At 36.1% G+C, this 22,215-nt stretch overlaps 1 protein-coding gene across 3 annotated transcripts in view; it reads left to right on the top strand.

The window, feature by feature from the left end:
• Nucleotides 1–22,215, top strand: part of mettl22 (methyltransferase like 22) — a 45,544-nt gene that overhangs the window by 4,688 nt on the left and 18,641 nt on the right. For all 3 annotated transcript variants that reach the window (XM_039774565.1, XM_039774563.1, XM_039774564.1), the window contains 5 exons: nucleotides 5,095–5,241; nucleotides 8,640–9,020; nucleotides 10,648–10,688; nucleotides 13,399–13,543; nucleotides 20,644–20,715. In XM_039774565.1, the coding sequence (XP_039630499.1) occupies nucleotides 5,136–5,241; nucleotides 8,640–9,020; nucleotides 10,648–10,688; nucleotides 13,399–13,543; nucleotides 20,644–20,715 (745 nt within the window). In that variant the 5' untranslated portion in view covers nucleotides 5,095–5,135. The remainder of the gene's footprint in view (nucleotides 1–5,094; nucleotides 5,242–8,639; nucleotides 9,021–10,647; nucleotides 10,689–13,398; nucleotides 13,544–20,643; nucleotides 20,716–22,215) is intronic.

Raw genomic sequence — 22,215 nt, 5'->3', positions numbered from 1 at the left:
AAGATCTTTTTCTTCAGACAGGTATATATTACAAAATATTCTTAACTGCTTGTATGTAAACTATGACATTGCCTAATAGCAATTTCATTATTTTTCATACAAATACTTTAACCAATCAAATTGCCTTTTTCTATAGTTTATAACTGTAGGATATGCATTCTTTCTGCTGACAATACATCAGAAAGCTGGTGTTCCAGGCCAAGCCATTTTTGTACATTCTGCTAAGTATTATGTGTTAACAGCAGGAGTTTTTTTTTTTTTTTGGTACCTGAGCTGTAAGTTTTGGCACCGTTGTCTGTGGGTCATTCTCAATAACTCTTAATAGTGAAAATGTGTTCAGATTGTCCCTGTACTCTAGTATAGTCCGTCATGCAGTCCTATTCATTTGCACTCTGTTCCTTAGTTGAAAGCTGTTGGAAAACATTTAGTAGACTGCTTCAGAGATTTTTTTCATACTGCTTAATGATGGAACCAAATGACTGTACATTTCAAAATGTCTAATGCTAGCAATTTTATGTTTTTACAGAAAGTGTTGTTTTTTTTTTGGAGAGTTTGGTTTTTGATATTTTCATGGACTGTCAGAACATTCACATATCTCAGAATCCATTTCCTTTGTCAAAACTGGTTACTGTCAGTGACTGGATCCATCTTGAATTTCTTGGGATTACTATTACAACTGGCAGTCATTACTTTATCTGTCTTTGTAGTATTTTTGAATTGCATTTCTTTCTTTAACTATACAACAAAAAGAAACTACAATTCGCATTTTCCAACAATTAGTTTTAGTGAAAATGTGTGAGGAAGTCTAGGACAGTCCTTCATAATACTGATTATTCTTGTAACTTCTGCCTTATTTTCAGAATTTTTGGAGGCATGGATCATATTACTGTTGTGCCTGTTTTTTTCTTATAGAAGTACTGTACCCAAAAAGTCTATACATTTTATGTTACTTGCACCATGTAGTTTTGTGATGGCCAAGAAAATTTTTGGTCATGTTTTCATGCAGAACAGGAGGAAAATGTGTATGATGTAATAGAATCTAATGGTGGCCAATGCTAAACAATGACAATGTGAAATAATGGCCAAGGAAAAAGGAAACCAATTTCTCACGGTACTCGTGTCACATCCACCAGATATCTGTTATCCAGTCATATGCTTAAAGCATGAAAATGCATTCATTTTTGCTAAAAAATATTAAATAGTTACTTCCAGAACATGAATAATCATAAACAATAAAAACAGTCCCATAATCCTGTGCCTTGAAAGACAGAACTCTTAACCTGTGAATGATGGGGCCAATCACTTCCCAAGATTTTTTTTTCTTAATTAATTCACATGCTGAGATAATAGGAGATATAATTTTCACATATTTTGAGACAAAGTGAGTTTTTTTTATTCATTGCGTAAGTGTAAGTTAATTACATAATTTATGCACATGTAATTTAGTGAGGCACTTAAATTGTAGCTAAAGGTGAAGTATACATCCTGTGTCACTGATTCATTATGTATTCATCAGAATTAAAAAGAATAGCATTAAAAAGGTTTGTTGTATGCAGTGGGCTGGCACCCTGCCCGGGTTTTGTTTCCTGCCTTGCGCCCTGTGTTGGCTGGGATTGGCTCCAGCAGACCTCCGTGACCCTGTAGTTAGGATATAGCGGGTTGGATAATGGATGAATGGAAGGTCTCTTGTAAATTTCTGTTTAACATAATTAAAACGTTTACAACTTGTTTTAAGTTAAAAGACCTGTCTAAATCCAACTTGCTTTGCCTATTCTCCTATTAATTTGTCATTTGTACTGAACAGGTTCAAGTGTGAATGATACACAGTATATGGAGCTGTTTGGCTACGCTATTTTGAACTCAGAAAATGGGAAACAAGAAGTTTAATTTGACATCAGGTTTGGTGAGGCACACAAATTAGCTGTTGATTAAGAGACTGGCTATATGAAAGTCAGAGCAGCCCAGCTCATTCTGCAGTTATTACAAGGAGCAATTCCACTGTGAAGTCTCCAGTGCAGTGAGGCAGAGGAAGGAAGGGGTGGTCCCTCATGAAGTCTCCAGCATGTAGAAGCTTTCCCCTACATAGTCTACCAAGCACCAAAGAGGTGGAAGGTAAAATGAGGAGACAACTAACTTTATTTCTAGTACTGAAAATACAGACGTGCTGCTACTATACCACTTTTCTACCACCAGTATACCACACAACCCTTTACTTTACTGTAGGCTGTTTGTACAGTGAATATAACAAACATAAAATTAAACAATATTTGTTAGGATTTCAGCATTGTTTTGTCAATTATCATTTTGTTTTTGGCATTTTTCCACACTCCTTTGCCTTGTCTGTGTCAGTTAGGGTTCTAAGATGCCAAAATAACTGGAAAGTGGAGCAAATTAATAAACTGGTCACTCTTAGTAAGCCCAGATAATGGTACTTAATCTACAGTGGTGCTTGAAAGTTTGTGAACCCTTTAGAATTTTCTATATTTCTGCATAAATATGACCTAAAACATAATCAGATTTTCACTCAAGTCCTAAAAGCAGATAAAGAGAAACCAGTTAAACAAACGAGACAAAAATATTATACTTGGTCATTTATTTATTAAGGAAAATGATTGAATATTACATATTTGTGAGAGGCAAAAGTATGTGAACCTTTGCTTTCAGTATTTGATGTGACCCCCCCTTTGCAGCAATAACTGCAATCAAACGTTTCCAGTAACTTCTGGTCATTCCTGCACACCAGCTTGCAGGAATTTTAGCCCATTCCTCCGTACAGAACAGCATCAACTCTGGGATGTTGGTGGGTTTCCTCACATTAACTGCTCGCTTCAGGTCCTTCCACAACATTTTGATCAGATTAAGGTCAGGACTTTGATTTGGCCGTTCCAAAACATTAACTTTATTCTTCTTTAACCATTCTTTGGTAGAACGACTTGTGTGCTTAGGGTCGTTGTCTTGCTGCATGACCCACCTTCTCTTGAGATTCAGTTCATGGACAGATGTCCTGACATTTTACTTTAGAATTCTCTGATATAATTCAGAATTCATTGTTCCATCAATGAAGGCAAGCCGTCCTGGCCCAGATGCAGCAAAACAGGCCCAAACCATGATACTACCACCACCATGTTTCACAGATAAGGTTCTTATGCTGGAATGGAGTGTTTTCCTTTCTCCAAACATAACGGTTTTCATTTAATCCAAAAAGTTCTATTTTGGTTTCATCTGTCCACAAAACATTCTTCCAATAGCCTTCTGGTTTGTCCACGTGATCTTTAGCAAACTGCAGACGAGCAGCAATTTTTTTTTTTGGAGAGCAGTGGCTTTCTCCTTGCAACCATGCCATGCACACCATTGTTGTTCAGTGTTCTCCTGATGGTGGGCTCATGAACATGAACATTAGCCAATGTGAGAGAGGCCTTCAGTTGCTTAGAAGTTACCCTGAGATCCTTTATGACCTTGCCGACTATTACACGCCTTGCTCTTGGAGTGATCTTTGTTGGTCAACCACTCCTGGGGAGGGTAACAATGGTCTTGATTTTCTTCCATTTGTACACAATCTGTCTGACTGTGGATTGGTGGAGTCCAAACTCTTTAGAGATGGTTTTATAACCTTTTCCAGCCTGATGAGCATCAACAACTCTTTTTCTGAGGTCCTCAGAAATCTCCTTTGTTCGTGCCATGATACACTTCCACAAACATGTGTTGTGAAGAGCAGACTTTGATAGATCCCTGTTCTTTAAATAACACAGGGTGCCCACTCACACCTAAATTGCATCCCATTGATTGAAAACACCTGACTCGAATTTCACCTTCAAACTAACTGCTAATCCTAGAGGTTCACATATTTTTGCCACTCACAAATATGTAATATTCGATCATTTCCCTCAATAAATAAATGACCAAGTATAATATTTTTGTCTCGTTTGTTTAACTGGTTTCTCTTTATCTACTTTTAGGACTTGAGTGAAAATCATATTTATGCAGAAATCTAGAAAATTCTAAAGGGTTCACAAACTTTCAAGCACCACTGTAGGTACACTACCTTTTAAAGACATAATAATTAAAGTAACTGTATTAAATGAATTATAAAAATATGGCACCGTAGAAGCCTGTCTCCTTTGGTACAGGAATTTTCCAAGAATTATGTCATTTTTATATCTACTTAATTTATATCTGATGTGTTTGTTTATCTGTATGAGCTAAGGTTATGGGAAGAAAATGTGATCATAGTTTTAAGATTAGAAAATATATAGTTCAATTGTTCTTACAAATAAATATTTGCCTTTCACAAGAATGGAATGGTTTGTTTTTTTTAAACCATATACTTATACTGACAGTCTTGGGCACAATGCAGGGTCAAACTTTGACCAGGGCACACTCCAATTCAAACCCATATTTCCTCACACTTGGCCAACTCAGAGTCACCAATCAACTTAACATGCATGTCGTTGGTATAAAAAGGAAACTGGAATGTCCTAAAAAAATAAAGGAAACAGGAGACAATGAAGATTCCATACAGACAGTGACAGTAGGACAGTTGACCAATGAAGTATCCATGCAATGAGGCTACTGTGCTACTTTGTGGCCTGTTTTTTATGAAGATTTGTAATTTTAAAAATTATATAATATAGATATAATGTATATTTTCATTAAATCTTAGTCTTTACAATAATACATTAAGATTTATTATGAAATACAGTTTCTACTTGTACATGTTTTGACACCATTTTCTAACATCAAATGAAATACACACAAACATTTCTGCTGTACTACAAGTACTTTGACTTAGTAAATGTCAGGCTTTTAAACTAAAAATATCTTTGATATAATAACTTTTACTTTCCTGGTGTTATACTACATTTGTACTTAATTGCTTCATTAATCCACAAAGAGGATTAGGGGAAAAAATGACTCCGGCAGTCTAATGAATAGTTGTTTACTCTGCATGTTATGGCCTATTGTACTTCCAGCAAATAAAGACCTAAAGCAGCTTTTGGTCCTTGAGATCTGATCGTATTAAGCCCACCCTGTAAAATAATTGTATTCTCAGCTGTGCATATGAATCCAACAGCTAAAGCTTTATTCTTCCTTAAGGTCTCGTGTTTACTCCAGGAGCCCACCATGCTGCTTTCAACATGGATGTCATCTCTTTCACGAAAGATACAGTGCTGTCTGATATTCACTTGTTTCTTCCAAACAAAAGGCATCTTATGGTTCGGTTGAATGCTGCAGAGCAGCCAGGTAATTTAAACATTGAATTATTAATTGAAAAGAATATCAATGCCTAAATTAATTATATATTTTTCCCAGGTTATCATCTTCAAAAGGTAATTCTGCATGGGTGGTGGAATTAATTGCCTTCCAATCTGATAATTTATTTGAAGCAAGGAAGACTAAAGTAAACATGTAAATTATTCTCAGCCCTCCTCAATTCATTTTCTGCTCTTAATGTGTTTTGTTAGGCTATTGAATGAACAAACTGTGGTCTTCCTGCATTCATTTAAACGATGGGATGGGGGCATATTTCCATTGCAGTAGCAGCTACAGTATGTATTTCCTCATGTTAAAGAGAGTGATAGGGACATGTGCCTTACTGTTATCTGCTACTGCTTCAGTTCCATCACTACACTTGTTAAGTACGGTTATTCATCCTTGAGAAAGGGCATCCTAACTTAATGCAACATTTGAACTTAGACTGTATGTCACTTTGTGCACACATCTTAGCACAGCCCTTGTTTTCACTCTGCCACATGCTTTGTTAGCAAGAAAGCTGAGTAGGTTAATACATATAATTCAGTTCTAGGCCCATTCATTGGAATATTTACAACACAGCAGTGAAACTGTTGTGAAGGGTATTGAGGGGCATTGAATGCAACAAGACTATAGTCCCACCAAAAATGTAATTTAAAGCAACATTTTAGTTAGAGTATTACTTGCTGTTTGATAGATAGATAGATAGATAGATAGATACTTTATTAATCCCAAGGGGAAATTCACATAATCCAGCAGCAGTATACTGATACAAAAAACAATATTAAATTAAAGAGTAATAAAAATGCATGTAAAAACAGACAATAACTTTGGATAATGTTAGCATTTTCTCCCCTGGTGAGTGAGAGCCAGAGGCATGATTTAACAGTTATTTCACAAAAACAGAAAAGTTGTATCCAGGCAAGTCACCGCTCTTTTCATTTTGCATCTCTTGCTTGTGCACTTTTAAGTACTTGGCCAACTTCTTACACTCTCCTCTAGCATGCAAATTCTCCTGGACCACTCTACATTGCTGATGCTTCCAACATCCGGACAATCCCAGGTTGTTCCCCCAAGACTAAGACCCATCTCAGTCTTTTTTCAAACATTCCGGATCTCCTACTCCTTTGAAACGCCACCTACCTGCTTGGCCAACCAGCTCCTTTCATGTGGGGAAAAAAACATCACTCCAGGTAGCTGGTTACACCCAAACAATTTGTTATTGGTGTTTCAGCCAGTAAAATATACCATTCCTTGTACAACTTTAATTTAATTAATTAACTTGTTCAACAACTTGCTCTTTTTTTTTTTCTCTCCATGAAGACTGGCTTCTTATATTGTCAATACCAAGTTGTGACCAGGTAACACACAACTGTTTCTAGCATAAATGTGTTAGGGTGCTTCCTGATTTTACAGTATAGTATTCCAGTTACCTTCCAGTTAAGAATGGTTAATAAGATGACATAGCTGAAAGAATCCACACTGGTCAAGTAATATAAAAAAAAAAAAGCTGAAAACAGGATATCTGAAGTTGAGAGTCAAAACTACTTGGTGACCTGAGGACCAATGCAACTGTTCTGTCTTGTGCATTTCTCTTTGTGCTTAACTAGTCACACTTCTTATATTCACTATGATATTCCATGAGAGTCAATAAAAATCCTGAAACTGATGTAGAATATTGCAGTAAATTATTAAATCAATGCTGTAAAATATAGGTAGGTCTGCAAAGTTGGTCCTGGATGGCCATAGTGGCTGCAGGTTTTTGTTCCAGCCTGATTGCTTAGTTAGAAACAAATTTTTGCCAATAACAGATCTTATTTAATTTTATGACTTGTGTTTTTCATTTTGCCTTGTCCGATCATTCTTGTATTGTAGATTTTTTTTGTAAGGATATCATCTAAATGATTTGTAGCCTGTAGCAGATGAGCATTTCTCCGTTTTTCACTTTTTTTCTCTTTAGCTTCCTTCCAGAATATTCCTTCATATGTCTGACAAGGAATACTCACAGGTGTAAAAGGGCACAAGTTAAATGGAGAATTGCTTGGCTCCTTTATTATTTGCATTTTATTCCTAATAAGGAGCAATTAAAACTTGTGAATGCAGCTGTAAATACTGTAAGCAATTAAGGGTGGGAAATTTTGATAAGCGAGACTACTAAAATGAAGCAGAAAAATGTTGCTTGATCAGTAAGCATTTCAGCAGGAAAAACTGACGTCTCAGTAAGAAATCAGTTTGAAACAAAAAACTTGCAGCCACTATGGCCCTCTGAGACTGGTTTTGCAGACCCCCTGCTGTAGAAGGCCATGCAGCCTGCAAGGAGTAACTAATGAGGTGCTTTGCCAGATTAAGACTATGAGAGATGGGGACAGAGACAGACACTGAGCTATAGTGTATCTTAGGAGGATTTCTTTGATTTCTTCCTTGTGTGTGTTCCTTAAAAACACACACACATTTTCATATATTGTATATTCATGGAATTTTCCTTCAGTGAACAATAAAGTATTATGTGTCTGTAAGTGCTGCTCAGATCAACCTGTCTGTGTATCTTGAATAGCCTCACTAGACATTAAAAGCTTTGTATCTACAGTATCTTGTTTTGCAATTCAGGTTTAAGGTAAGCTATCTAACTATCCTGGACTCCTTATCATTAGGAAGTGTTCTCCTAATACAGTATATAAAACATATGGTTGCTTGTAACGTCTCTTTTGCCTTATATGGTAAAGCATGTCCAAAGTCCAACCATTACCAAACCCACTTAATCTAGTTTTGAGTAGAGAGGTCTGATGTCTGTGCTAGTATATAATTGGGACACAGGCAGGAATCAACCTTTTATGTGGTACCAGTACATCACAGGTGACACACCCATTAATATGTAATTTAGAGTTACCATTTAACACACATTAGGATGTGGAAGTTAAACTAGAATACCTGGGAAGAAAGCTCCATGCAGACATGGAGTGTACGGGCAATCTTCACAATAACAGTGCTAAGGATGGGATTCAAACCCAGTGCTCTGAAGGTATCTGACAGTAGCACTAATGTTAGAGCTACAGTGCTGCCCAGTGTATGTAATGCCGTTCTCAGTATCATGCTATGCTTTCCCTGTGGAATACTATTCCCAAACCTAATGATAGATTATAGGTTATTTTGCAATCCTACATTGTTCCAAGTAAACATTTTGCCCAACCAAAATAAGCATTTATAATATCAACAAAATACTATATTTACTGAAATGTCATTTGTACAAAAAAGTTAACTACAGTATTTCAGTCATGTGTTTAGGTGAGATTTTGATCTTCATAAAAGATTTCAAGGTTATTAAAGCTAGCCAACCTTAAACAGTACGCTTATGAATCTTCTCAGATTTTTGCTTTGTTCTGCCTTTTCAGTTTTTGTTTCACAGTACAGAATACTATGTGATGGAGAAAAATGGGAAAATAATGACACCTGCTGTGCCTCCAATTTGAACTTGTCTTGCTCAAAGCAAGCCTCTGGATATGAAGAGTGTGAGCACAGAGTAGAAAAAATAGATGTCCTTAGGCCAGAATATTCAGAGAGGCAGGATGGAGACGAGCAGAGTGGCCCAGAGGTCAAAAGTTGTCTGCTGGATGAGGATGGAGATCTGGATGTGTTAAGAAGACCTGAGTATAAAGTTAGTGCACCAGAAAATTGCCTTGACAGAGAAAAAGTATGTCCTACGATACTTAGCAAAGGAGAGGAGTTTGAAAATGAAGATGAAGAGCAAACCACTCCAAATGTAATTATTATTGGTAAGTTGCATTAGCTTTTGGGAATTTCCAGTGAAGAAGGCTGTCTGTTTTTTCAAGTTTGTGCTTAATCAGGGATTTAAAGCCTTTACCTTTGAGTATGGCCCACCATACTTCTATGATTAGATTTAAACTTCAGAAGATTAAGAAAATATATTTAATGCATCATAGATTGAATATTTGTAAACCATCTATTAAGATTTAAAACATTATTAATGTGAATATATGTATAATATGCAAAGATAACTTAAATAAAAGATACACTATAAGGATAAAATAAATAAAACCCAAGTCCCCAATTTAAATAAGAGGTCTGCTCCATAATGCTGGAGGCATGATGTGATTTGAAATATTTGCATATTTTAGCATACAGAATTGGTGTTGAGACATTTTAGGCAACACTTCGAAGCTGCCCACATTTCATACTGTTCATTCCCTTGCTTCTCTCTGCTGATTTTCTTTCTGATTGTTTTCTTCTTTCTCATTAGTTTTATTCACCTTCATCCGAATGTGCCAATTATACCTTCATTTCCCACCCTACTGCCTTCTTGCTTTCTTCTTATTAACATTTCTCAGTATTTCTCCTGTGTACATTTTTATTATTATGTTTATAACTTAATTTTTGTCTCTATGTTTCCTTGTGACTTCTCACCTTACCTTTTCTCTTTATTTCATGAGCATTTGTATACGTTTTTTCTAAAAATAATTTTTCGTTGCAAAATATGTCTTTATTTTGGTCCCTTTTTATTTTTAGTTGCTGCCCTACTTTTAGTATTGTGGGATATGAACCCTTGATTTAGATGTTTTAATTTACTTTAGAGTATTATTAAACTATTGTCCTGTAAATATGTATCTTTGTAGTAGCAAATTTATTTATATGCACCAGTGAAACACGTGACTCTGTGGTCCTAAAATAAAATGCTAATAAAAACCAAGTTAAAGATAAGGGTGTCGTGCCCGTGTTGCCTATAGCTGGCATACTCCTCCTTGAAGGTGCATCAGTAATCATTGACTGAGATGGACTAGGGTGAATGAGGACACATTGCAATTAAAACATAATCGGCTTCTGCGATTTGACTGACACTTAGCAGATGACACTGCTCTTCTTTTTCTTTCTGTCATGGCACTTGGTTTTGCCGTGAAATAAATATTTTTAACAAAAAATACACGTGCCACAGTTGTTGTAATAGTATACATGCAAGATTAGGAGCAAGGGATGCCAATAATAATATACATACAAGATGAGGAGCAAGAAAAGATCAGTAATGACAGATGCACTTGAATGCTGTTGCCATTAAAGTAAAGTAATTTCAAAGTCGGTATCATTTACAAAATCAAACATGGAAAATGTTCACTTACTGATTAAAAAGGAATTTAAGTAGATTCTTGTTCTTTTAGATGGAATTCCTTCCTGCCCTAGTACATCAATACGTCTTCAAACTACTTAACGTTCCATGTATGGAGAACCATTGGCAAGTTAAGCACATACTGCATATGTGACCTTTTTGTATATTACATTTAAAAAAACAAGACACATCTTGAGATTTTTCAGCTTTGATTTTCTTAATAGTCAGAAAAATAAGACATGCTGCATGTTGTGTATATTTACATGTATTTTTTGTTTTTACAGAGCATACAATGGCCACGCCTTTAGAAGATGTGGGTAAACAGGTGTGTGTGGGTGTTTTTGTCATAATACTTGGCTTTCAATTCAGCTGTCAAGATATGTGGCATACTAATGTTATTCAGCATTTTGCTGCTTTTTTAAAAGGTTGAGCAAGAAAGGTGTCTGTCTTTAATAAAACTTCTAATTTAAAGAAAAACTTGCATGAATTAGAAAGTGTTGTGAATACCTAGGTTTAATAATTTAAAATTGTTGTCCATGTTAGAAATTACCGCCATGCTATTTTATTTTCATTTAAAGTAGCACTATTTTCTGCTTCTATTTTAATGTCACACATGAATGTGACAATATTTAAGTCAACAGCATGCAGCAGTGGTCCTTCAGGATTTTTAGTCCTTAATCAGTCCTTCCAAGTGTTTCAGGGTTTTTTTTTTTTTGTTTTTTAGTGATTGAACTTCTTCCTCACTGCAATTTTTGTTTATCATTTGAATTTCATGAAAGATAGTATTTATCATCACTCTCACATATATTTACTCTTGTTCTCTCTTCTGACCTGTTTATTTTTGACTTTGTGGCTTGCCTTATTCCACTGTAGGCAGCAAAGAAAATGTGTGTATATATAGATTGCCTTTGTTGGTATATTTCATTTTACATTATAGTGTACCGTATAGTGTGTAGCTGATTGGGCTTCTGCAATAATCCTAGGCATACACTGGGATTTTGTTTACATATACCATGGGAACTGACAATTTCAACTTAATTTTAATGTCAATTCAATTTATTGTCATAAATTAGCACCACAAAAAGCATTTCTTGCAAGTCTCTGGTGTAGTAACATAAACAATTAAGCCAATTATAATAAGTGATACAAGCACATAGTGTTATAGTCACAGATCTTTAAGCAAAGCAAAGGCAGTAAGTAATAAAAATTGATATTAGTATGAAATAGTATAAAACTAAAAATATAATTATCAAATACAAAGGTACTAAATGTACCAAGTGAAACAAGCAGGTGGAAAATGGCCTGTTCGTATTATAACTGGGCCCAAGAGTTTTCCCTTTGCAATGCAGAGTACTTTCATTATTTTTGAACTTGTTTAATTTGTAAGTTCTTTGCAAATAATCAAAGTAACAAACTTCTGAGGAAACAATAAAGCTAGCTGTAGGTATTCATATGTGTTTGCCCAAATCTCGTATAACTGATTCCCTTACATGAATCTCAGTGTTGTATGTGACGCTGCTTTGACATTTTGTATCTGTTTTAATGAGCAATATTCTGGCCTTTAAATTATATCAGATCTTGACTTGAGAAATTGGCAAGTCATGTTTTCCCACAGTTGCTTGATTTTTCTTTCTCCACTCATGTTCAGAATTCTTCATTTATGGAATAGCTCTTTTGTGGAAGGGACTAGTGATAAGGTGATCATGCCATTAGATGACAGGTTTAGACAGCTCTGTGTGAGAAGAAGAAAAAAAATGCATATTATTAAAATGTTTAGAGTTGAGCCATCATCTAGTAAGAGCAATCCAGATTCCATCCTTACCATGTTTTTTTTTTTTTTTGGGTGGCATTTCAAAGTCTTGTGGCCATGTATTTTTTGTATCTCTAGTTGCCATTCATTCCCAATATTTACAGAAAAGAAGCTTTACATGACTTTTCCAGCAACTTTGAGTTGTACATTTCACTTACATGATATTCGTGAGACAGGGCAGTCATGGTGTGCTTCAATGACGGTCGGTTGTATAGTATGACGTACCTAGGGACTCTGTCCAGCCAGTCTGCAACTTAACCCTGTCTTAAATCGTAATGGTGGGCTGTTTGTGCACCAGCTGCCATACCACATGCACTTCAGCACAGATCATCCTCCTGAAGCTAAGCATGTTCAGGCTTGGCCGCTGGAAGAGGTGTTGGTGAGGCCAGCAGGGGACGATTATCCTGTGGTCTGAATGTGGATACTAATGCCCCAGTGTAGTGACGAGGACACTGTATTGTAAAAAAGGTGCTGTCCTTTGGAAGAGACATACAATTGAGGTCCTTATTAGACTAGTGTGCATTCTAATGCCCTGGCTAAATTGCCCACCTCGGCCTAGTTATTCTGGCCCCACAATCATCCTTTGCCTCTAATTGGCTATCTCACCACTTCACCACATAATAGCTCATGTGTGGTGAGCGTACTGGCGCAAAAAATGGCTGCTTTCGCATCATCCAAGTGGATGCGACACATCGGTGGTGGTTTAAGTAGCTCCCCACTTACAATATAAAGGGTTTTGAGTAGTGGAAGAAGCACTATATAAATGTAATTACTATTATTATGAGTGTTGACAACCATTGAGCACTCACCTAGAGGTACTATGCATATAATAAGAAACAGGGGTGTTTTGGACCTCACAAACGGGGATGTAGACTTACATATTGACATATGCTAGTAAATAAATGTATATAAAATTTTTAATTGTAACAGTTTAGGGCAATGTCTAATGAACAGCCTTGAAAAGGCCAGATACTGTTAGCATGCATTATTTTTGTTCACCTATATTACATTGTGCTGTAAATGGAAATAAACTAGACATAATCATACACCAGCAGCCTATGAATTGCTTTAAAATAAGCAAATATGTAGTTTTAGCATGATGTATATATGTTTGTGAGTTTTAGCAGTATATATAAGACCACTTGCCTTTTGTCTTTGACTCTGTTCTATGCCCACTAATTCATTGTATTTTTTTTTTATTTATTTTTTTTTTTTATAATAAAAGGTTTGGCGAGGAGCATTCCTGATGATTGATTACATTCTTTCACACGTAGATCTGTTTAAAGGCAATACAGTACTTGAGCTGGGTGCAGGCACAGGTATTGCAAGCATTGTCATGGCTACTGTTGCAAGGAGAGTTTATTGCACAGGTATTGTGTCTTTACTTATCTTATGAGTGACAACTTTCAATTCTCAATGTTATAGAGTTTTTACAGAATCATGACTCAAATTTTAATCAGAGCTCATTATTTTAATCCCATTAATGAAGTGCAAATCATTGGCTGTGTGTACTACAAATAATGTTAAATTGTGAAAACGTCATTCATATTTTTGCAAATACTTCCCATCTTTGAAGGCAACTTGGGTTGCACCTTTTTAGTATTTAGCGACCTAGTATTGCTCTGTAACTTATTCATTTTGTTGTTGTTGAAATGCTCCTTCGCACTTCTAAAGTGTGTCATTATCCCTGCTTCTGGGCCACTATAGCCAATCAGACCACAGCTGACCAATCGGATTGCTCAGAGAGACAAGTCACACGCTCATACATACACGTGTGTGTGTGTGTGTGTGTGTGTGTGCGCGCGCGTGTGTGTCTCTCTCTCTCCCTGCACAGGGAGAGACTGAACACATACGGAAATCATCGGCGCGCACAAACCGAAAGGGAAACTGGCTTGTTCGTATACCGAGTCTGTGGTCGTGAACAGATGCAAAAGTTTGGCGAACTTTTTGGTCGTAAACCGATTTGTACGTGTTCCGAAACGTTCGTGAACCGAGGCTCTACTGTGTGTGTGTGTGTGTGCGTGTGTGTGTGTGTGTGTATATATATATATATATATATAAATATATATATATATATATATATATATATATATATATATATATATATATATATATATATATATATATATATATATATATATATATATATATATATATATATATATATATATATATACAAATTTTTCCCATAAGAAATAATTGGAAAATGATTAATCCGTCCCCATGAAAAAAATCCTATTGTTATTGGCATATTATACATTGATGGGGTTGTATAAAAAAAATTAAACACTGGTTAATACTAAAATACGTAAATACAAAAGCAATTAGATTAAATGAATGAAAATTTAACCTCACTTTACTTTTTAATAACATCTTTGTTTTTCACAATCGTAGATACCGTCGTTCTCGGCAAAAGGTATGCAACAGCCATGTACCAGATACGCATGCCACCTTCATACTTTTCAACAATAAATTCAAATTTACATGAAAAAACACAAAATCACGTTGTGACGATACGGGTTTGCTGTATGCTCCCATCTGCTGTCAGGGAGCCCTTGAACCCTACACTGTCTGTAATGTGCCTCACTGCTAAGCTCATTGGTAACAACAAAGCAAGGGGATGGTGAAAAAGTGCCAAGTGTTTTTATTAAAACAATCAACAAAACAAGGTGTTCAAATTAAAGTGCAGTCTCCAAAGTTCCAATAAATAATCCATAAAATCAAAAGTGAAACATGGAGGTTAAAAACAGTAGAAAAAAGTCTTCTTAAAAACAACGAGGTTAAAATACAGCAGGATGCATTCTTTAAAAAAAAAAAGAAGAAGAAGCTCAGTGCCTTTTTACCTGGCGGCCCCCCTGCTTCCCAACAGGGGAGTGGCCCTACTTGCAGCTGACCTTCACTCTGCCTACTTCATGCTCGCTCTCTCTCTCTCTCGCTCTCTCTCTCTCTCTCCTCTCTCTCTCTCTCTCTCGCTCTCTCTCTCTCTCTCTCAGCCTCCTATCCGTTCTTTCTTTTTCCTCCTCTTTTAGCCGACTCGCGCTTCTATTTATCAAGATAAGCAGCCCCAGGAACAATCACGAATGCGGATGGTCTCTCACCTGTGCACTTTGGTGAGAAACACCCTGAGAACCGCTTCAGCTATAAAACCACCACGCCCCCTCACCAAGCCATGAGCGCGGTGATTATTTATTTTAAAACTGGGCTTTGACAGAAGCTGTGGACCCGCTATACCACACACGTGAAAATTCACAGAGAGTTATAGCGCGGGTTGTTTACTGAATGCTAGCAACTGGCACACTGACACTCTATATATATATATATATATATATATATATATATATATATATATATATATATATATATATATATATATAATATAGAGAGAGAGAGAGAGAGATTTTCGTGCACACCACTATAATATATAGTGTGTGTATAGTAATATTTATAGCATTTGCCTATGATAAACCATTCCTAGTAATCCAGTATTAGCCAGGAAGTCATATAGTAACTATAAAATTATCATGTCTGTCACAGTAATCATACTAGAGGCAATTCTCATTTAGACAGAGGGTTTATTTTTAACTACAGTTTGCACATTCCATCACCAAGACTATAATTATTGTTCTTTTGCTCATCATCAGCAGTCATCAGTAGTTTCAGATAGTATGACCCACATTTATTTGCAAAGTACAACAAGAGGATGCATTTTTCTCAACTCCAGGATGCTGGATTTAATTCCCATCAATTTTTTATGTAGTGGTTGCACATTCTCACTGTGTCTGCATGATTTCTACTCTCCCCATATAAAAAATCTGCACATTAGTTAATTTTTAGTTCTGAATAGGCCTGGTGTAAATGAGTGTCTAGCTCATAATGCTGCCAGCTCCCCACAACTTTGAAAAGATAAAAGCAAATAAAAAAAAAAAGGTAGGATAAATTTATAGGTTTGGTGTGATCTGTCTGGTTAATGTTCATCTAATGTTCTTTTTGCTAGAAAAACAAGCAGGAAAAATGGCAAAGTATACTTGTCATGCACTATGTGTAGGAAAATGACAGTGCCACTGTTTCTTGATAACCTTTTATTCTTCACTCATCATACAGCTTTTCTTGTCCAGTTTGTGGAACAGCAACATAATGTGTAACAGAATTTGAGTATACAAACAGAATTATTGGTAGTCTTGTATAACCTGTTTTGGCATGTATTAATTTGTTGTTACACTGATTAATAACAAAAAAGTTTGTATTATAAGAAGGAAAAAAACATCAGTAACTTGATGTGTTAAAAGTGATTAACCATTGATTGTAATTCAGAATACTGTCCCCTCTCTTTGCTGTGGCTGTGGTCCAATATTATCCATTCAAAACAGTCTGTGACAAATTGAGCACCATGTGGTAGTGCCAGCTCATTTTATTAACATGTTGAGAAATCTGAGGTTATGATCACACATCATCTGACCCGTAGTATTTTCATGGCTGCTTAAGTACTGTATTTCCTTTAACTGTGAAAGACTAAAGGTGTATGTACAAAATCAATAGCACCAAGAACTCCTGCCATTCTAGCTTTACGGTAAAAAGCTGTGCAGATATCCTGTTGTTGCTCTTTGTTTGGCATAGTGATGTAGATTATACAGTATGTAAGGACACAGTGGCTGTAGCAACTCTCTGAATACTGTAGTATGCTCTTGTGTGCTGTTCAGTCCAGACATTAAAAAATAAGGCAGCTGTGTGGCCCTCTAGTGGTTGATACCAGTTTTAATTTTTTTTTTAACTCTTTTCTACTAAATCCTGAACAAGTCCCTTGAAGCGTATTCTGAACCTATTGAAAACTGACATAATTGTACTGTGCACAAATTTATTTTAAATAAATGTATGATCTAAATTAATACATGTACAGACACCAGACAACAAAATAAATGTAAAGGAAATCAATGGTTCAGGGCCTGTATCTTTAGTTTGTTTGTTTTGTAAATTACATTGTATATACGCATATGCTAATTAATTAAATGTAAGCAAATTCTGCTTGTCTTAGCTCATATTGAGGCATTTAAAAAAATAACCATCATTGTCTCCAAGTCTAGTAGACTGTGTATGGAAAATGATTAAACTCTCTTTAATGTTGTGATTTCCAGTTATAAATAATATGAATAGTTTTTCTTATAATAATGACTTATTAACTACATGCTACTGAATTTATCCTTGAGTAACAAATGCTGACTTAATTCAACATGGAATAAACATTAGTGAATTAAGTCATTATTTAAATTAAATATATATTTAAAACGAAGTAAAATAATTTTCTGTACAAAGTATATTTATATTCCACTTATTTGAATAATTTTAGACTTTCAGGTTTTGGTTTAGGGTGAATTATATAATAGTATTTTACTAGGCAACTGACCTCAGAAGTGATGGTATACTTAGTTGGATAGAAATGTATCTGCCTTCTGGTGGGAACTACTGATAATCTGCTGCAGATACTGTTGAGCCTGAAGGTTTACATATACTTAGGCTAAAGCTAAAGACTTTCAAACTCAATGTTTCACAACTACACATATCTCATGTTAGCATATGTTACCTGTGTTAAGTCAATTTAGGGTACCTACTTCATTTGCATAAGTGGTAATGTCAAAATAATAGCTAAGAGACAGATTTATTTCAGCCTTTATTTACTCTGTGAGATCGCCAGTGGATCAAAACTTTAAATACATCAAGTTGAATATCTATTTAAAAAAGCCTGGAAGAGTACATAAATTGATGTTATGACCTTTATTTGAGTTAATTGGGAATGCACCTGTGGCTGCATTTAATGGGCTACCTTTAGAGCCAGTGTCTTGTTGCCATGGAAAGTCCAAGCTAAGATCTTACAAAAAATATCAGGGGCTACTGCTTTTACAAACATTTGAAGCTACCACAAGCTTCTTTACAAATAATTGCATGCAATATACAAATACAAATATCTAGGGACCACACAGACATTTCATTGTTTTGGAAGGATGCACAAATTAACTCCCAGGGATGAACAAACTTTGTTACGAAAGATACATCTGAACCCAAAGACAACAACAACAAATGAACTGGCCAAGGAGTTGGAGGCATCAGGTTTCAAAGTATCTACATTCACCATTGCTATGGTCTGAATGGCTGCCATGCAAGAAAGAAGTCCCATCTCCAAATCAGACATAAAAGGTGTGAATAAAGGCGCTATATAGCGCCCAACCCAGTACAGACTGACGCAGAGGCACGTGTAAAAACACAAAGGACTTTTATTTTTCTTCAGCTGGAGGGCACGTCTTCCCCATGAACCATCCAGTAACAACACGAGTAACAACCCTTCTTCTGGCACCACCACTCCTCCCAGGCAACCTCGTCCTCTTCCTCCCGATTCTGGCCCTGAGTGGTGGTTGTCAGTCCTTTTTATAGCCCACCCGGAAGTGCTCCAGGTGCTTGATCACCTGTTCCTGATTGCACTTCCGGGTGGGGCTGTAGAGTTTTCCCATCTAGGATGCCATGTAAAAGATAGCCCGACCACAGACAGACACGACAACGCAGTGTCCACCACAAACACGTTTATTTACAGAACCACTACTATTTACATGTATTTACACAGTCCTTCGGCCGCCTCCACTCCTGTCTCGCTAGCTCCATCCTTCTTCCAGCAGACTCCGGCTCCGGGATCCATGCAGCACCCCCTGGTGGCCTCCCCAGATTCCCACAGGGTTGTGGAGAACTCCATCTCCCATGGAACCCTGCGGGAAACTGAGGCACCATCGTCAGCCAGGGAGGCTGCCATCAAGCGTCCTCGGGGAGGTACTGAGAAGCCCATGGCTGCTACCCCGGAACATAAGTAGAAGGGGCGTCCCAGCTGGGCATGGGACCCGGTCGCCTGCCACAAAGGCCAGATTGAAATTTCAACTGATCATCGGGTCAAAGACCTGTTCTTATGAAGAAGTGTTCTGTGGTCAGATTAAACAAAATTTGAACTGTTTGGCCATAATGATCATCACTATTTACTTAGGATGAAGGTTGAGGCTTTTAAGCCAAAGAGCATTATCCCAACTGTGAAGCCTGGGGTTGGTAGCATTATATTGTAGGGATGTTTTGCTGATAAAGGGACTTCAGCATTCCAGAAAATAAATGCCATCATGAAGAAGAAGGATTATCTATCTAGAAATTCTGAAAGCAAAACCTCAAAACATCAGCCAGAAAGTTAAAACTTGGTTGCAAATCTGTCAACCATTTGGACAGTGATGCTAAGCACACCTCCAAAGCTGTAACAAAATGGCTTCAAGATAACAAGGTGAATGCATTGGAGTGGCTATCACAAAGCCCAGACCTGAATCCTATATAAAGTGTGTGGGTTGAACTGAAAAAGCAAGTCCAAACAAGGAGGCCCACAGACTTAACCAATTTACACCAGTTCTTTCAGGAGGAATAGACAAAAGTTGCTGCTCTTTATTGTGAGAAGCTTGTGGAAGGCTACTCTAAGCATTTGATTCAAGTTAAGCAATTAAAAGACAATGCTTCCAAATACTAGCAAAATGTAGGTACATTTTAGATCCACTGAAAATCTGATATAGTAAAAAAGAATGGAGATACTGTAAATCTCTCTCTTAGCTGCTATTTTGACACTGCCACTTAGGTCAGTTTGGAAATCTAGTTTATTTCCTAACACAGGTAATGTATGATGACATGATGTCTGTGGAGTTTTGGATCATTGTCTTTTAAAAGACTTGGGTCTAGATTGATGTAAACTTTTAGTCTCAACTATAGAAGGGCAATTTGGGTCTCACCCCAAAGGATGCCCTGGAGCATGTAGAGTGGAGGAAAATGATTTAGTGGGGCAACTGGCTAACATGGGTAAATCCAGAAAATGGCACTTAAACCAGTGTTGGTGGTATTAGTGGTAACGATGATTTCGAACCAATCCTTTTAGCTTGGTGATATTGATAGATGCTTATTACTGGGGCTAAGGAATGTATGAGCAAATACAGCTGCCTATTTGAGATTTGGAGTTTTGATTTTAAGCAGTCCATGAAGCTAAATAATGTAATATGTTATCACTGTGATTACAACAGAGCAATTAAAAAAATAATTGTACATATCTTAAACTAAAAAACTTACATTTAAATTCAAATTTTCCCTTAAGTAAAGTTCTTTTTTTACAATAGTTTAAAACTGTTAATGTTGGAATAGTTTATTAAGACAGTCCTTGAGCTCATACTTTAGATATCCACTCAGGGCAGTCCCATTTAAGTGTTAACATAATGTATTTTAAAATGCATTTTTGTTGAACCAGAACCCTTTATTACAAATATTCCTGCATGGGCCTTTTTTTTTCTAGTGCCTATCAGACAGTATTTATTTATGGGTTTGAAGAAGAGCATACCATTTTTCTGTTCATATTTGTGCCAATTGATTACAGGTATTATTTATTTTATGCAATATATTTACAATAAATTTTACTTTTCAGATGTCGGCCTTGATTTGCTGAGTATGTGTAAGAGGAATGTTTCTTTAAACAAGCATCTCTTGGAGCCAATGGGTATGTAAAATCCTTTAGAACAAAACAAGTCTTGTTTTTTACACAAGCCCATTATCAAATTGAAAGCTACACACAATACCATAATATAATGCATAGCTATAACACATTGTAAAATGCTACTCAATAAGGTTAGCACCTTTGCATATTGTTGATGCACACTTCACCTTTTATAAGTGATAATTTCACAGTCCTGCTGTATAGACCTGGAATATGTACTACTTAACAGGTGTTAACTTCAAGTTGATTTTTAAATTGTTACTAAAATAAAAATTCTGTTCCTGGTGGCATAGGCAAAGTGGAGTGGTGAGCTTATCTAGAATATTCTGCAATATTTGTGAATATTTGTGAATTTCCCCTTGGGATTAATAAAGTATCTATCTATCTATCTATCTATCTATCTATCTATCTATCTATCTATCTATCTATCTATCTATCTATCTATCTATATTCAAAATTCATTGTTGACTGTGGGGAAACATCCAAAAACTGTCTTATTTTCTTGGTATAATTATTCTTACCTTTTTTTGTTGTTATTTTGGCTTCCTGTAACATAAGCAACACCTATGCCCTTAAAGCAACCTAAAGACCGGTAGACCTTGACTACCCCATGGGGTAGCCAGTCCACTTACTAACAGTATCAGTGTGTCACTCCTGCTCACATTTCATATCTCCATATTCTTAACTACTCTGGATTTACTTCCACCAATCAGTCGATCTTTTGTCCGCTGTTGCCTCATTGACCATGACGCCAGAGGAGCCTTTTTTGGCCATGGTTCATCATCACTTCAGGGTAGCCTGTAGTAATCCCTTCTACAATCCCAGGTGTCCTCTTAAAGCCGTGGTGCTATACAAGTAGAACTCTTTCTGTTGGCACCAGGTGTTCTATAGCCTAGTCCCAATAGCCATTTATTTACCCTGGTAAGTGCCAGGCTGATTATAATGGAGAAGCTAAATACAGTACTAGGTCTTCTCCAATTTTTTTTCCTGGGTCTTGAGTAACCCAGTTCTGCATTGGCAGCTCCCACTGCTGGCCACAAAATGTCTCTACCTGAGTCTCCTTTACATCTTAGTTAATTACAGTATTGCTCTTATGTTTAAAAATTCAGTTTATTGAAAATATATTTGTGTTAAACATTACAGGCTTATTATATATATATATATATATATATATATATATATATATATATATATATATATTTTTTTTTTTTTTTTTTTTTACTTTCCCATATAAATTATCAAGAGGTGATCAAAATACTAGGTTTTGATTGCAAATACACTTTTTACATGGCAGAAACTACATAAGACTGAAGGCTTTAATTGTAGCAGGCACTGTGCTTTTAAATATTTCAAGTTCACACTTTAAACTTTTCAAAAATTATCTTTGTGCTTTGTTTTTTTTTTTTTTAATTAATAGTTATTTAAAAAAGTAAATATTGATGCAGTGTTATCTCCTAGAGTTTCTTCCTAAAATCTGCCAGTATATTTTACGAAAACATCAGT

This window comes from Polypterus senegalus, chromosome 13 (assembly GCF_016835505.1).
Source record: "Polypterus senegalus isolate Bchr_013 chromosome 13, ASM1683550v1, whole genome shotgun sequence".
Lineage (NCBI taxonomy): Eukaryota > Metazoa > Chordata > Cladistia > Polypteriformes > Polypteridae > Polypterus > Polypterus senegalus.
Note: the sequence above shows the minus strand (reverse complement) of the source record. Positions and strands in the feature narration are given on the sequence as shown.